The 16422-nt window shown below is 43.6% G+C and overlaps 2 protein-coding genes across 3 annotated transcripts in view; both read left to right on the top strand.

Annotated features, from left to right (window-relative positions):
* Positions 1 to 5512, top strand: part of GPT2 (glutamic--pyruvic transaminase 2) — a 55436-nt gene extending 49924 nt beyond the window's left edge. For both annotated transcript variants that reach the window (XM_036748937.1, XM_036748936.1), the window contains 2 exons: positions 810 to 922; positions 2769 to 5512. In XM_036748937.1, the coding sequence (XP_036604832.1) occupies positions 810 to 922; positions 2769 to 2859 (204 nt within the window). In that variant the 3' untranslated portion in view covers positions 2860 to 5512. The remainder of the gene's footprint in view (positions 1 to 809; positions 923 to 2768) is intronic.
* A 6248-nt stretch (positions 5513 to 11760) lies between these two features.
* Positions 11761 to 13279, top strand: LOC118843359 (60S ribosomal protein L18-like). Its single transcript, XM_036750967.1, has one exon. It carries the CDS (start codon positions 11798 to 11800, stop codon positions 12362 to 12364), a length of 567 nt encoding a protein of 188 aa, XP_036606862.1. The 5' UTR covers positions 11761 to 11797; the 3' UTR covers positions 12365 to 13279.
* Positions 13280 to 16422: the final 3143 nt, after the last annotated feature.

Raw genomic sequence — 16422 nt, forward strand, 5'->3', positions numbered from 1 at the left:
GCTTGTTAGAATTTGAAAATAGTTTGCTTCTTTTATAATTTAAACATTCCCCTTGCATTGTTGTTCAAGTCAGGGTTACAGACCTTTTTCTTTCTAGATTAATGCAGAGGCTCAGTAGCTGTCCAAATGGCCACGAAGTCCAAGTTAATGACATTTTATTTTGTTGTGTGATTCACTGGTTGGGTGCTAAGGTGTTGGCATGTTTGGGGGTTGGGTAATTTTCTTTATCAACTACAAGGTTGTCAGACTTTCTCATCTGTGGAGATACTTCTTGTTGGAGTTAGAGACCCATGTGAGCTGTTTTCAGATGTGTGGCTGCTGTTTTCTTGGGGAATCTCTTACCCCTAGAAGCCTCAAAATCTTTGGCTAAATTCTTGCCATAGGAGAGCATGGTACATTTGTGTGGAGTGTTGTTTCCTTTTTAGGGTACCTTCCTACCTATTAGTTATCACATTTCAGCCTCACCATGATCTTGTGAAGTCTACAGGACACGTATTACTTTCCCCCTTTTACAGATGGAGAAAGGTGTGCTGGATTTGGAGTCAGGGGCCCCTTGGTTTGAATCCTCCCTCTGCCACTCACCACTCAGGTGACTTTAAGCAAATCACTGCCCCTTCCTGGTCCTCACTTTGCTCACCTGCCAAATGATGGGGTTAGATTAGATGAAGAGACTCTTGAGGACCCCTCCTTCCATCGCTAATTCTATGATCTTGTACGAGTAGAGAAGTGTCCCTTTGGGTTGGATTGTGCATGTGTGTGTGTATATAAAAAGCAAACAATGACTCATTCACTCTGCTCCATCTCCTCAGGCCCATAAGATGGCCCCGGACATGTTTTACTGTATGAAGCTTCTGGAAGAAACTGGAATCTGTGTGGTACCTGGCAGTGGCTTTGGCCAGAAGGAAGGGACCTACCACTTAAGGTACCTCAACTGTAGTTTTATGTGCAGCCCCAACATGAGCTAAAGTTATAGGCCAGGGAGAAAGACCATCTTCCACCCCACTACCATTTTTTTTACGTCAGAAAAAAGTATGTCCTATGCCTAGAGAGGTCAAAAACATGATTATTTTCAGCCTCTTCTGGATGGTGATTTGTTTTATCCTTGCCCTTTGTTAATATTAATGATGGTGATGATAATTGCTGTTAGCTAACATTTTACATAGCACCTGCTCTATTCGAGGCATTATGCTTTACAATTACTGTCTCATTTTATCTCACCACAACCCTGGGAGATAGGTGCTATTACTATCCCTTTTTACAGATGAGGAAGCTGAGGCAAACAAAGGTTAAATGACTTGTGCGGATAGTAAGTGTCTGAGTCCACATTGGAACTCAGTCTTCCTGACTCCAGGCCTGGTGGTAGTTACTGCATCACCAAACTTTGGGAGCCATGAGCTCTAGAGCTACCTTGCTATGGGATCTTGGCTGAGGGATTCAACCGCCTTGTGCCTTAGCCTATTAGCCACATTTAGGACCAGATTTTAAAAAGAAACCAAAGACAACCCTTACCTTTTGGGATCTTACAGCTGTTAGGAAGACAAAACTTACCCGAAACCATCGAGCACATTTGATTTTCACAGTACCCCTGACTGGGTAGGCTGGGCAAGTACTGATAACCAGTTTCAAAGATGAGGAATCTGAGACACACGCAGTTCAGTGACTTGTACAAAGTCTTACAGTATTTCAAGTACAGTATTTGAAGAGTATTGTCACATAGGAGAGGGAGGAGGCTGGTTTTGCTCGGCCCCAGATGCACCCAGAGGGTGCAATCAGTAGCAAAGGGTGGGGATTATAACAAAGAGGATGTTTGGCTCAATGAAAGAAAAAACTTCCAGGCAATAACTGCCCACAGTGGACTGGGTAGCTTCAGGAAGGAGCGAGTTTCCCTCCACTGAACGTGACCATTTGTTAGGGACTTTGTAAAAGGGGGTTTCTGTTCAGGTATGGGTTAGCTAGATAACTGTTAAGGTCTCTTTCTCCTCATGAGACTGAAATTTGTGGCAGCTGTGACTATGACTTAGCAGTTTGTATTTCAGAGTCCAAGGATGGTGGGCTGACTGTAGCAGAAACCAACCAAAAGCTCTAAGAAAGACAGTGAATATAAAAGCTGTCAGGGTGGGATATGTTTGTTTAGAGAGGGCTTCCTGGAGGAAGGAGTTCGGCTTTGGAGCAGCATTGCTCATAAATGTGTGAGTCAGCACGTATTTTTTAAATAATTGTGTGAGTTTGCCAGCTGGTGCCAGAAGTTCTGCTGAACTTTTGGCTATAGAGCACGTGTATTTGGTTTTCTGAAAGGATGTCTGTAATTTCCTTTTTGATTTGGGGTGAGTCACTTGACTTTCCTATGTTATAAAGTAATGCCCAGGCTGGGCAGTCAGAAGACCTGAGCTCAGCTATATTACTAATTCACTACATGGCTTGGGGTAAGCCACTTCCCCTCCCTTTACCTCGGTTCCCCCATCTGTAAAATGAAGGAGTGAGACTAGATAATATTCCATCTATGTAATGGGGTTAATTCCTTCCCTCACATGCTGGCTGAGGGTCCACTGAGATCATGGACATAAGACTACCCTTTAGCTATCAACTAGCAGGACATAGACAGAAGTGTTTCGGGACTTTCCCTCCCTCGCTCCAAGGGCTTTTGTGTCCCAGCCTCCCCTATAATGTGAGGGCATTGGACTAGGTGGTCTCTCTTGCCCCTTCCAGCTGCACTTCTATAAGGTTGTGGATAACCAGGAATTATTATAATCTTCTGTCTTTCTTTCTAGAATGACCATCCTCCCTCCCGTAGAGAAGCTAAAGATTGTCCTGGAGAAGGTGAAGGACTTCCACATAAAGTTTCTTGAGAAGTATGCGTGAGGCCCGAGGCAGCATTGCCCAAGGAACAGAGACCTGGGGGTTTGTTTCTGATTTGACCAGGTCCACAGAAGGAAGCCTTGGTTCAGGAAGCTTGTCGGACCAGAACCATCTTCCCCAACAACTCTGCCAAGCATCTCACCTGGGGGACTTTGTGATGTTCATCTTTGGTTTTGTTGTAGGAGACTTTTTGTGCCTTGATGATGAGAATACTTCTCTTCCATGTTTCTGTTCCCAATCAAGCTGGGAATTGGTCACAATTCAGAAAGTGACATAGGCCCTGATATCCACAGAGCTGACACATGAACTTGATTAGCAGATGTGGCCAACCGGTGCCCTCTGGTTTCGTTTTGAAAATCCTATTTGAGTTTGTAAAACAAAAGAAAGTTATGTTCTAAGTGGTTTCAGGTCTAGGGCAAAAAGCAGGTGCCAGAGAATGTCTTAACTTCAGTAAGTATTGGGTAGCTGAGGTTTGAGGCTCTGCTTGATGTTATCTATAAAATAAAACACTTATCCTTATAAGAATCTAGTCATTCGAGAGGAGGGGTATTCAGAGATAAGATTGAGGATGTTGCAAGTGTAGAGGCCCAGGCAGACAACCTTTCCCTTAAATATGTCAGTGGAGTTTAGAAAGTGTAAAGGCCTGACTGGTCTAAGCCTTAAGTGGATGGGGGCCCAGTAGGCTTGTGGAAGGGTGGGGCTGAAGAGGAAGGAGATGGATACTTGGAGCTCTGAACTTAGCAGTAATACCACTTGGGAAAAATGAGATGCAGATTTTGTCCCCACGAAGAGCTTCAGGCAACCTTAAATGTCTTGTTGGACGCAGAGGGATCATCAACCCTATTCTATAGGAGGCTTCTCTTAGGGATTTTGGGGTGATGGACTAAGGGACTCCCAGTTTACACCCACCCTGGCACTCCTACTGAGGAAGTTCATGGGATTAAGGGGATTTCTGTTTGCCATCCTGTGATTTTACTGCTCCAAAAGAATATTCCCTTCACTTCTCCTTTGCAAATTCTTGGAATGTAAAAGACCGACTGTCTGACCTTCCTCTCAGCACAGCTGGAAATGGGACTCAGAAGAATCCAATTATGGTGATAACGGTAGAGACTGTGTTTGGTAGGCCCTTCAACACCCCTTTATTGGCTAAAAAGTCTTGAGCATTGAGGGCCTAGTAACTTTCACTCCTTCCCTGTGGCGCCCCCCCCCCAAAAAAAAATGCAAAAAACCGGGCCAATTGATTACAAGGTTTTTTTTCCTTGTCTGACTTTTAAATTAATACGAGGCTAAGTCTATTCCCTTTGGAAACTGCTTCACACAGTATAACCTGTTTCCCCTTACTTTGGGAGATTTCCAGATGGAGCTCATTAGGGTGGAGGGAGAATTTGAGTGAAGACACAGATCTGATACCTCCCAGGAGACAGCTATAGACAGGATCCAGAGTTAGGGATTGGTGGGCAAGCAATCTCCCCTCTTTCCTCTGCTGATTCCCAGCCCCCCTCAGTCATCTTAGTATCCATGTTGGGCAGTCAAGGAAGGCTTCATCAACCAGGAGAAGGGCCTTCACATAGGTAGTCTCAGTTCCCTGTCTTGTTCTCATATAATATGGTTATCTTTTATTAATCTTAATCCTCTTCAATGTATAGTTACAGAAACTTGGGATAGAAGCTCAAAAGTATTCTTCCTTAATGAAGCTTCCTTTCTGTGTCACATGGGCTGGGGTTGGGGGTAGGGCAAGGAGAAGAGAACCAGTGGGAAATTGATTCGGGACATTATTCATAAGCATCAGATTCATTCTGAAGAAAGTAGCCAAATTCTTAGATATCAAAAGAGAAGGGCTGAAGGTTTTTTCCTGCTTAAGAATTTTTGCACTTACACACGCTGTATGTGATAGCAAAACATCCAGAAGGAGTTGGAGACTTCTGATTGGCTGCTTAGAAAAGGCAGCTAGGACTAAATATGCTCTATTTGAAAGAAAAGGTTTAACATTGGAGAAGTTAGTATATTTTTTATATTTTTGTAACAATTGCTTTTTTCATGGGGTGGGCAGGTTCGTATTTTAGTCTTAATGAGTCCAATAGATTTTTATATTTCCCTTCAGACAACAGCCCTAAAAAACTTTGCAAGGTTTACATGATTTTTAAAGATGCTATACATTTGTTACACTTAAGATTACACACACACACACACACACACACACACACACACACGCACACAATACAGTTAAAAAAATAAACACAAGCTCTTCTAGGGAGGTTAACTTCATTTGAAAGAACTGAACTCTTAGACATTTGAATTTTATGCACCTTTTGTTTGGGTGCCTTATTTTTTCTGGCACCAGTTGGGGGAGAGGCAGGGAGAGCTTTTAATCAAAAAATGTAAGTTTTTCTACTGTGTCATTCACCACATCTGTCTGTATTATATAGCCAGAGAAACCAGCTTCACACATAGAAAATTCACTCTCAGAGGTAAGTCCCTGGAGTTGCAAGCCCGGGTTGTTGAGCTGTCTCCATTGTTAACTGTAGCTTGCCACCAAGAGCAAATACAGACTTCATTCTTCATGTTTCCAGTTTGGGTTCTCACAGGGATCTCCTGGTCTTTAATGATGTTAGTTATTTTATTGGAAGTTTTAAAACAATAAAACACGTACAAAATAGGTGGTTGTATTTAAGTGTGTCTGTTGCAGAAGCCCCTGATGCAACAGACAGGGCTTTGTCTTAATGTTTTAAAAAAGGTTAATGAGATTTTATTCAAATACAAACACCAGGCCTGGTTTCCTCAGCTCTTTTTTTTTCCCCATCTACTCAAGCTAGATTTGTACCCCCTGGGGTAGTCTCCTAGAAGGAATTTCACCTCCTGAAACACAGCTAACCTATTGTGTTGAAACTACATCAGGGAGGGGCAACTAGGTGGTGCAGTGGAGAGTGCCAGTCCTGGAATCAGGAGGACCCGAGTTAAAATCTGGCCTCAAACACTTACTAGCTGTGTGACCCTGGACAATCCACTTAGCCCTGATATCAAAAGAAAGAAACTAACTGCATTGGGGGTTATAACCGGGTTTTGTGGATAGATTTTGGGGAACTTGGATGGAGAAAAAAACTTTGCGCTAACCTTTGGTTTCCTCTAATTTTGTCTTTTATTTTATGCCTTTAAAAATATTCCAAAGAGTCCATAGGCTTCACCGCAAATACATGTACTGGGTATACAACCCAAGAAAATGTTAAGAATTGCTCTACATGGATTTCCACGTAATGGATACTTCATTATAAATACCTTTTCCCTCAGTGTAGGGGCTTCCTCATGTGGGAACCCCTTCCACCAGTGAGGAATACAACCCATTATGGGCCTTGAAGCAGCAGGTTGCAGGTTCCCCTCCCCAGATTTAGGTTAATTTGTAGGGAATTACTTCTCTTAGGTACATAGAAATTAAGTGACTTGCTCAGTGTCCCATAGCTAGGTAAGTCTCAGAGGTGGAATTTGAACCCTGGCTTTCCTGACTCCAAGCCCAGGCCTCCATCCCCCTAACCAGATTCTAGCCCAGCACACTCTCTGAGCTGCCTGTGAATACTTGTTTTTTGGACAGACCTGTGATTTCATTGGCATAAGGAGCTCCCAGTGAAGAAATACCTCAACCAATAATAATAGCTAACATTTGTGAAGCACTTTTAAGGTTTGCAAAGCACTTTATGCACATTTATCTCATTAATCCTCACAACTCCGTCAGGTCGGTGCCATTCTTCTCATTTTACATAGAAAGTGGGAGTTATGGGACTTTCCCAGGGTCTCACCACCAGTGTCTGAGGAGGCAGGATTCAATGCCAATATACTCATTCCACCTTAAAGATCTAGAGTTGGCTCAGGCAATGATAAGGTGACTTTCTCAGTTACACAGCCATTTCTTTGAAAGACACAACTTAAACTTAGGTTTTCTTAACTTCAGAGCGAGCTGTCTCACACCAAACTGCCTTTCAAATGAATTTTGTTCAGTTGTGATCCACAGTTCATGACCTCGTTTGGGGTTTTGTTGGCAAAGATACTGGAGTGGTTTGGCATTTCCTTCTTCAGCTCTTTTTACAGATTAGGAAACTGAGGCAAACAGGATTAAGTGACTTGCCCAGGGTTACATAACTAGTAAGTGTCTGAGGCCAGATTTGAACTCAGGAAGATGAGTCTTCCTGACTCCAGGCCTGACGTTCTATCTACCTAGCTCCCCCAAATAGTTAAATTTATAAATTGTTTTCCAGCTATGGTGATGAAACAGCTGATATCTTCTTTGTAGAAAATCAAAGTATTTTGAATCTGATGGGGAAAGGAGAAAAGTGTCTTCGACACTCACATTTATATATCTGTGCTTCCCCAGAGTACATGTGTCTTTTGTAGGAGGGTGGGGGTGGGAGTGGGGCATGGGTTGGGGAGGGAGGTTGTATGTCTGAGGTAGTCTGACTGAGAATCAATGAGTAATTTGTGAGAGGTGGGAGAGAGATCTGGAAGGCCAACTGCTGCTTGATGGTAGAACTGAAGATTATTTCCACCCTCTCATTCCTTCTTCTCCAGTGCAACTGTTGCATAGGTATATGAAAGAGAGTGACCTGGAGAAAGCCTTGATAGTCCACCATTATTAAGATTTGCTCTAATCCAGTCAACAACAGACAGTTGCAGGGGATTTTCCCTCTGATCAGGCTGCCCTTAGCCCCAGATGCGTAGAGATGTGGCAAGAGGTAGGAGTAGGGTGGGATTGCATTAGTGGGTCATGGCTTAAAACAAGGCTTCTTAACTTTTTTTGTCATGGATCCCTTTAGCACTCTGGTGAAGCCAGTAGACCTCAGAATAATATTTTTAAAGTAAAATACATAGGACTATAAAGGAACTTAATTATATCAATACACAGTTACCAATTTTTTTTTTCAGTTCATAGGCCCTAGGTTAAGCATCTCTAGCTTAAAAAGATTGCCACCTCCATTGGGGAAGGATGGTATAGAATAGCTGGGCCCCAAATCTGAAGGTATGCATGTTCTCATTTAGTCCTCACAACAACCCCTTTTCCTTTCCCACTCCTACCATCTAGTAGCTTTTACTGAAACATGACTTCCCCCTGATGACAGCCTCCCTGGCCACCCTTTCCAGGATTGACTTCACCTTCACTCTCTCTCCTTGGCTTACTGGTTGAGAAAGGGAGTTGGAATACTCCTTGCTCCCCATTGCCCTCTTCCAGTTTCACCCCCTACCCCCTTCACTCAGTAACCTCTCTTTCCTTAAAGTTCATGCTATTCATATATATCATCTAATCAAAATTATGATCTTTCCATCACCCACAAATGTACCAACCCTATATTCAAGAATTCTGAAATCCCCTTATCTGACCTTAATCTATTGGCTTTTCACCTCTCTCCCTGCCTTCCCTTACAAAACCCTGTTCTGTCCATGGCCTTCAATTCCTTCACCCTTCAGTTCTCCCCAGACCATCTCCCCTGCACTAGCCACTCTCTCCTCTTCTCCCCATGTTGACTCCTTGGTGAACCAATCCATCTCTACATTGGCCTCCTCTCTTGAATCCCTAGCATCCTCATCCTATCATCTGTTAAACCCAGCCAAACCTCAGCCTTGGATCACCCCCACCACTCCTGCCTTTGCTACACACGTGCTGCTGAACAAAGGTAAACAAATTGTCTAGTTCCCTCAAGTCTTCCCATAAATATTATGCCTGTTATCTTCCACTCACTCAGGCCAGTAAATCCTAAAGCTCTGGACCCTTTTGTAAATGAAACATCCACTTTTCACACTTATGAAACTTCAAGATTAATTAAATTATTTTTAAGATTTCAGTTTCCCTTTTGTGGAAGGGGCACTGGATACCCTAAATTAGAGTAGACCAGGAGTGGGGAACCTGTGGTCTTGAGGCCACACCTGGCCTTCTAGGTCCTCGGGTGCAGCCTTTTGACTGAGTCCAAGTTTTACAGAATAAATCCTTTTATTAAGATTTGTTCTGTGGAGTTTAGATTCTGTCAAAGGGTCACACTAGAGGGCCACATGTGGCCTTGAGGCCTCAGGTTCCCCAACCCTGGACTAGACCACCTACAGCTCTTTCCAGTTCTAAATTCCATGATTCTATTTATTAGTTATGTTACCATGAGCAGGTCACTGGGCTTCTTTTTGTAAAGTGGGCACAGTAATCTGTGTCCACCCCCACCTCAGGGCTGTTGTGAGGATCAAATGGGGTCATGTTTGGGAGAGTACATTGTGAACTACAAGGTATGTTTACATAGGATGTTCTTACTGACGTGATGCAGATACTATCTTAAGTCTTTTCTCATTTTTAAGAGCTGAGCTTGCCGGTAAGATGGGAGGCAGTTTACAGATGGCCACAGGAACTTAGATGGTATTTGGGACTCAGTTTACCTTCTCATCTAAAATAGCTGCATGTCATTTGTTCAGCACATGATTCACATTTGCAAAATGCTTTACCTACCCAATGTCATTTGAGGTCTGAAGAGAGTTTGGGGAAGGATAGCTAGGTTTGAGAATCATCAGCATAGAGATGGTAATTAAATCCATGGGAGCTGGTGAGGTTACTAAGTAAAGTCCTATAGAGGAAGAAGAGAAGAGGGCCCAGGACAGAAGCCAAGGGATATCCATGGGTAGAGGGCATGATCTAGAAGAGGATTCAGCAAAGGAGACAGAGAAGTCAGAGAGGTAGAAAGAGAGCCAGGAGAGAGTAGTATCCTGAAAACCTAGAGAGCAGAGAGTATCAAGGAGTGATCATTAGTGTCAGAGGCTGCAGAGAAATCAAGGAGAATGAGGATTGAGAAATGGTCATTGGATTTGGCAACTAAGAGATTGGAGAGAGCACTTTCAGTGGAATGATCAGATTGGAAGGTGGGTAGTAGTAAGGGGTTAAGAAGACAGTGAGAGTAGAGAAAGTGGAAGTGGCCATAGTACATGACCTTTTTAAGGGGTTTACCTGCAAAGCTGCCGAAGAGAAAGAGGACAAAAGTTAGTAGAGATCAAATGAGAGATTTTTCAAGATGGAGGAGACATGGACATGTTTGTAGGCAATAGGAAATGAGCTTGTAAAGGAGGAGAGACTGAAAATAAGGAAAGAATGGGGATGAAAGGGGACAGTCTGTTGGAGGAGATGGGATGGAACAGAATGGCTTCAACAAAGAGAGGAGTTAGCCTTGGTAAGAAATAAGGCCATGATGAAGTGCATCATGAGAGGTAGGAGTGAAGGAGGAGAAAAGTGGCAGAAGACACCCAAGTGACAGGAAGTGAGGAAGAGGGGAGAAGAGGGAGTTCACCGCAGATGACCTCAATTTTTTTTCTGTAAAATATGAGGCAATATGAAGTTCTCACCTGAGAGAGTTGGGAGATGGGGAGCCATAGGAAATTTGAGGAGGGATGAACAGGTTTGGAAGAGCCACTGTATGGACTGGGATAGTGAGTTGATAAGGGAGGTATAGAATGATTACCTAACAACAGTGAGGGCCTAGTTGAAGTGGTATAACAGAAATTTGTAATAGGACCAGTCAGAACTGGTTGCATCATTTTCCCCACCTTTGTTCAGCAGCTTGTGTGTAGCAAAGGCAGGAGTGGTGAGGGTGATCCAAGGCTGAGGCTTGGCTGGATTTAATGGATGATAGGATGAGGGTGCTAGGGATTCAAGAGAGGAGGCCAATGTAGAGATGGATTGGTTCACCAAGGAGTCAACATGGGGAGAAGAGGAGAGAGTGGCTAGTGCAGGGGAGATGGTCTGGGGAGAACTGAAGGGTGAAGGAATTGAAGGCCGTGGACAGAACAGGGTTTTGTAAGGGAAGGCAGGGAGAGAGGTGAAAAGCCAATAGATTAAGGTCAGATAAGGGGATTTCAGAATTCTTGAATATAGAGTTGGTACATTTGTGGGTGATGGAAAGATTATAATTTTGATTAGATGATATATATATGAATAGCATGAACTTTAAGGAAAGAGAGGTTACTGAGTGAAGGGGGTAGGGGGTGAAACTGGAAGGGGGCAATGGGGAGCAAGGAGTATTCCAACTCCCTTTCTCAACCAGTAAGCCAAGGAGAAAGAGTGAATGTGCAGTCAATCCTGGAAAGGGTGGCCAGCAAGGCTGTCATCAGGGGAAGCCATGTTTCAGTAAAAGCTACTAGATGGTAGGAGTGGGAAAGGAAAAGATTAAGATGAAGGAAAGTTTGTTGCCTATGGAATAGGCATTCCAGAGGGCACAGTGGAGGTGCTGGGTGGAGTTAAGTGGAAGGTTTGAGAGGAATGGGAATGAAGAAACAAGTGCTAAGGGGTCTGGAATGGGGTTTGGATGATGATCTATAAGAGTTCAAAGTCACTGGGATATGAAGGGTATGTCACATAGCTATTAGATATCTGAGGTGAGGTTCAAAACCCGGTCTCCTGATGCCAAATCCAATACTGTGTCCCTTAAACTAGGAAGCCTCTCTAAAGTTGGGTGATACCACTATCTAAACCGTAGTGTGCCTGCCTTGCAATGAATGTAGCAGCCTGCTTCTCTTCTGTTGTTCAGTTGTTTTTTCAGATGTGTCTGACTCTTTGTGACCCCATTTGGGGTTTTCTTAGGGAAGATACTGGAGTGGTTTGCCAATTTCTTTTCTGGCTCATTTTAGATGAGGAAACTGAGGCAAACAGGGTTAAGTGATTTGGTACAACAAAGGAGGTCTTAGCATCTCAGATTTAGAGCTCGTAGCCCCCCCCCCCCCAAATCACCATTAGCCACAGTGAGGGCCTATTATACAAAACACGGTACATGTCTTTTTTTAGGAACTAGGCTATAAGTTGGGAAAACCAACCATCTACCTGAAACTCTTGAGACTGCTAATGATTGATCATATTAGTGCCTTACCCTTGCATGGCAATTATGTCTTTTAGAAATAATGGGTCTTTCCTGGTTGGGCCGGTGTCTGGTAGGGCGCGAGCATGGGAGTCGACATCCGTCACAACAAGGACCGCAAAGTCCGGCGCAAGGAGCCCAAGAGCCAGGACATCTACCTGTGGCTGCTAGTGAAGCTCTACCGGTTCCTGGCCCGAAGAACCAACTCCACTTTCAACAAGGTGGTCCTGAAAAGGCTGTTCATGAGTCGGACCAACCGGCCCCCCTTGTCCTTGTCCCGCATGATCAGGAAAATGAAGCTGCCTGGCCGGGAAAATAAGACAGCTGTGGTTGTTGGGACTGTGACAGATGATGTCAGGATCCAGGATGTTCCCAAGCTGAAGGTCTGCGCCCTTCGTGTTACCAGCAATGCCCGCAGTCGCATCCTCAAAGCTGGTGGGAAGATCCTCACCTTTGACCAGCTGGCCATGAGCTCAACCAAGGGCCGGGGCACTGTCCTGCTGTCTGGTCCCCGAAAGGGCCGAGAGGTATACAGGCATTTTGGGAAGGCACCAGGCACTCCCCACAGCCACACCAAACCATATGTCCGATCCAAGGGCCGAAAGTTCGAGCGTGCCAGGGGCCGCCGTGCCAGCCGAGGCTACAAAAACTAATTCCCTTTCTCCTTGTTATATTAAAGATTTTGGACAACAAAAAAAAAAGAAAAGAAATAATGTAATCAACAAGCATTTATTAAATGCCCTATGTGCCATTCACTGAGTCAAGCTACAGAGACAAAAATTAAATAATCCCAGCCCTTGAAAAACTTAATTCTATTGGGAAGGAAACAAGACATACACAAGTAAATACAACATACATACAAAGCAAATGCAAAGTAATTGGTGGGGATGGGAGGAACAGGAAAGGTCTCCTGTTGAGGTACAGCTTGAGCTGAGCTTGCTAAATACTGGAGACTCTTAAGAGATGGAGAAGTGCATTTCATTTTTGATTCTCTATAATATGGTGAAGCAATAAATTAGGGCCACTCACTTCAGCATTTGGAAGGAGGTCTCTCTGAGTTCCAGGTGGCTTGATTAGTTTCTCCTATCCATTTCGGGTTTTTCATTTGGTGACAAATACCTCTTCCAATAAGTGGGCTCTATGGTAACTCACACAGAAGGGGCAAACAAGGCTCATGTGACCAAAAGAGATATACCAAAGGATATCCTTTACAGCCACCTGGAGACAAGAATGTGACACTTTGGGCCTCCAAATCTACTTCCAGACTGTGTTGGGTGCAACTCCCCAAATGGCTTCCCACCTTTCCGTCTGACATGTTAGAGAGTCTCCCTTCTCTTGGGGGATTCCAGAATGGTGACTGGTGAGGAGCAAGGAGGTATCACCTCTACTTCCAGAACTACACTTTGGGGTCTTTGAGGGCCATAAGGAAGATGGCCCCCTTGTTGAGGAGGATGAGAGAGAAAATGGGCCTTAAAGGCAGCCAAGGCTGCCCCCTCACCCATAACCTTTTCCAGAGATCAGGGACTATTAACGTGGATTTTTAACATGTATTAAACTGTAAAACCATATTTATTATGCTCCTATTTCTTTTTAAAATGTGTCACTGATGAAGTTTTTGAGTGTTGTGCCCTGAACCCCATTTTCCCCATGAGCCCTATGGTTTTTATCACACACTTTAGTATAGCTTGGTGAGTTGTAGGAATGAATGTCTCTCTGTAGCACAGCTGACTGTATTTCAAGTCTCTGAAGGGTTGTTATATAGAAGAGAGAATGAACTTTTTCAGCTTGGCCTTAGAAGATAAAACTGAGAGTGGCAATAAGTTTCAGAGGAGCATATTTAGGCTCCTAATAGAGCTATTCAAGAATTGCCTTAGGATGGAATGTGTTACCTTTGGAAGCAGTGAGTTGCCCCTCAATCTGGAGGTCTTCAAGCAGAGATGACCACTTAGCAAAAACAAGAAGTAAAGATTTTTGCCCACCATAACACATTTTCTAAGTGCATGAGGTAGAATTTGAACTCAGATCTTCCTGACTTGAACCCTGGTATTCTATCAGCTATTTCTGAAGCCTCCAGGGTGCTGAGCTTCCAGGATGAGCCATAAGTGAGGCCGGGCTGCAGTAAGTGTCAGAGCTGTCACCACAGGCTACATGGTGGTATTTGCAGGGAGGCAGTGTGGAAAGCTGACCCTTTTAAAACTGATCCATCTTTTCTAAAAGAGGAGGCTTGTTGTAGTAGCTAGGACACTAGTCTTGGAATCACTCCATGGCCTTGGAAGGTCGCTCTAACTTTGTGGTTTGGGGACTTCACAGAAAACCCTGGGCAACTGATGGGCATCTCTTTAGTTTCATCACAGAATTCTCTGTTTCCTAGTACTTTGAAGTGTATGCCTGCTTGGTACTTTATCTCCATTTAAGAACTGAGATATTTTGGAATCTCCAAATTACATGCTACTTTGACCTCCTTTTTGAAGCTGGTTTATTCCATCCTCACAGAATCCTGGGGGCTCTGCTGTCTTTTTTTTTTTTAAACCTGGGACTTTAGAGCAACAAAAAAAAAATACCTATTTTATGCTACTCTGTTTTTTGCTACTTATTTTATTTTGTGCTATTCTAGCCTCATCTTTGTGAATTCAGATCTGCCCTCAGATACTTATTAGCTGTGTGACCCTAAGCAAGTTACTTAACCCTGTTTGCCTCAGTTTCCTCATCTGTAAAATGAGCTGGAGAAGGAAATGGCAAACACTCCAGTATCTTTGCCAAGAAAACTCCAAATGGGGTCATAGAGAGTCAGACACGACTGAAAAAACAACAAAAGCCTTACCCCCTGCTACTACTTTTCTCACACAATATAGTCTTGCAATACTGGAGTATTCTGGTGTTCTGTATTCTCCAAACCCTGCTGATTTATTCACTATGTTCCCCTATGCCTCATTCTATTAGTTGGAATCTTTATGGAATTATATTATTTAAAATTCATAAGTATCTTAAGGATCACTCCTCCACCCTCTAGGCCCCATTTTAAAGAAAAGGAAACTCAACTAAGGGAAGGGATTTATCCAAAGTCGCATAGTATCAGACTCAGCTGGCTGAATCTGACCTTGTCCCCATTCCCAGACCCATGAACTGCCTGAGGCTGACCAGACATTATCGCTACCAGCCTCAGACTCATTCTGTAAATGTCTCAAACTTTCCCCTCCAGATATTTCTTTCTCTAAGGATTTTGCCTTGTTAATGTAAAATAACTTAATGTAAAATAACCAGGTGAAACTCCTAGAAGCCCCAACCCTTCCCACCTGCAGCTTGGCCATTCCCCCTGCCTTAGTACCCTCTGTAAACCCAGTTCCCAGCCCCCTCCCGGGTACTCCAGCACTTGCCGCAACTCATTTGCCCGGATTAAAGACCTCCGTTTTGCTACATTGGCTGTTTTCTCTTGAATTCAGGTTGACAATAGTAAGTAGTAGAACTGGGATTTGAACCCAGGCCCCCAAACTTCACATCCTTTAACATCCAGCTCAGGTATCGATTCCATAAAATCTTCCCTGGTTCTCTCCCTTCTCACCCCCAGCTAGAGGTGATTTTCTCCTATTCATGTCACTGATTCTTCCCATGTACTTAATCATAAAAATCTAGAGGAGGAAGAAGACATGCATAAATAACTATAATCCAAATTAGAACGCGATTAAGTGCATGGATTATTTGTATATACTTTGTGCCTCACCTCCTGAACTGTAAGCACATTGAGAGCAGGGACTGATATTTTCCTGGCACAATATCTTGCAATATATGCTCGACACTTGATAGTTTGCTAATTTGAGATGAAATGGTAGACTAGTTTGAGTTAGTTCATAATCCAAATCAAATGAGGATCAGCTGAAGGAACTGGGGATGTTCAGCACAGAGCAAACACCCAGAACCTAATGTCTTTAAGCATTTGAAGGACTGTCACCTGGAAGAGGAACAGACTTGTTCTGCTTGGCCTCCAAGGGCACAATGAGGAGCAAAGGGGCAAATTTAGGCTCCGTGTCAAGAAAGCTTTGAATAATTGTTGCTTAATCATTTCAGTTGTGTGTGACTCTTTGTGACCCATTTCTTGGAAAGGATACTGCAGTGGTTTACCATTTTCCTTCTCCAGCTCATTTTAAAGATGAGGAAACTGAGGCAAGCGTTACATGACTTGTTCAGAGTCACAAAGCTAAAGGACAGATTTCAACTCGGAAAGATGAGTATTCCTGACTCCAGGTCTGGTGATCCACCCACTTCACCACTAGAGTTATGCACCTCTAATCACTGAATGGGTGTTGCCTCAGAAAAATTGAGACCTGGGAAAGACCTTAGCTTAAAAAAGGCCAACCTTTCCCACTGCATCCAGGGCCAGAATCAGTTGTCCTGATCTCTATATCTTGCCCACTGTGTTGCGGTTTGGGGTGTTGGGAACCCTGAAATGCAGGGGTACGGGGGTCTGCCTTGAAAGAATTCAACCACTCAAGCCTTGTTGCAGTCAGAGTAGCAAAGTTTTATTATAACACCTGTTAGGCGGGCAAAATTCCTAGTAAATTTGCCATGTTGTATCACCAGTAGGAGCAGGTGAGGTTCTAAGAATCTGTGCTGTTGTATCACCAACAGGAGTGGACGGAGTTCCTAGTGAGTCTACAAATTTGATAAGGAAGGGATGGATACTTTTATACAAAAAGACTGTGAGAAGATCTGGGTG

Source organism: Trichosurus vulpecula, chromosome 3 (genome assembly GCF_011100635.1).
Source record: "Trichosurus vulpecula isolate mTriVul1 chromosome 3, mTriVul1.pri, whole genome shotgun sequence".
Taxonomy (NCBI): domain Eukaryota; kingdom Metazoa; phylum Chordata; class Mammalia; order Diprotodontia; family Phalangeridae; genus Trichosurus; species Trichosurus vulpecula.

What these genes read in the sequence shown, in the direction of transcription:
- LOC118843359 (XM_036750967.1), top strand. Translation starts at nt 11,798, where the DNA reads ATGGGAGTCGACATCCGTCACAACAAGGACCGCAAAGTCCGGCGCAAG.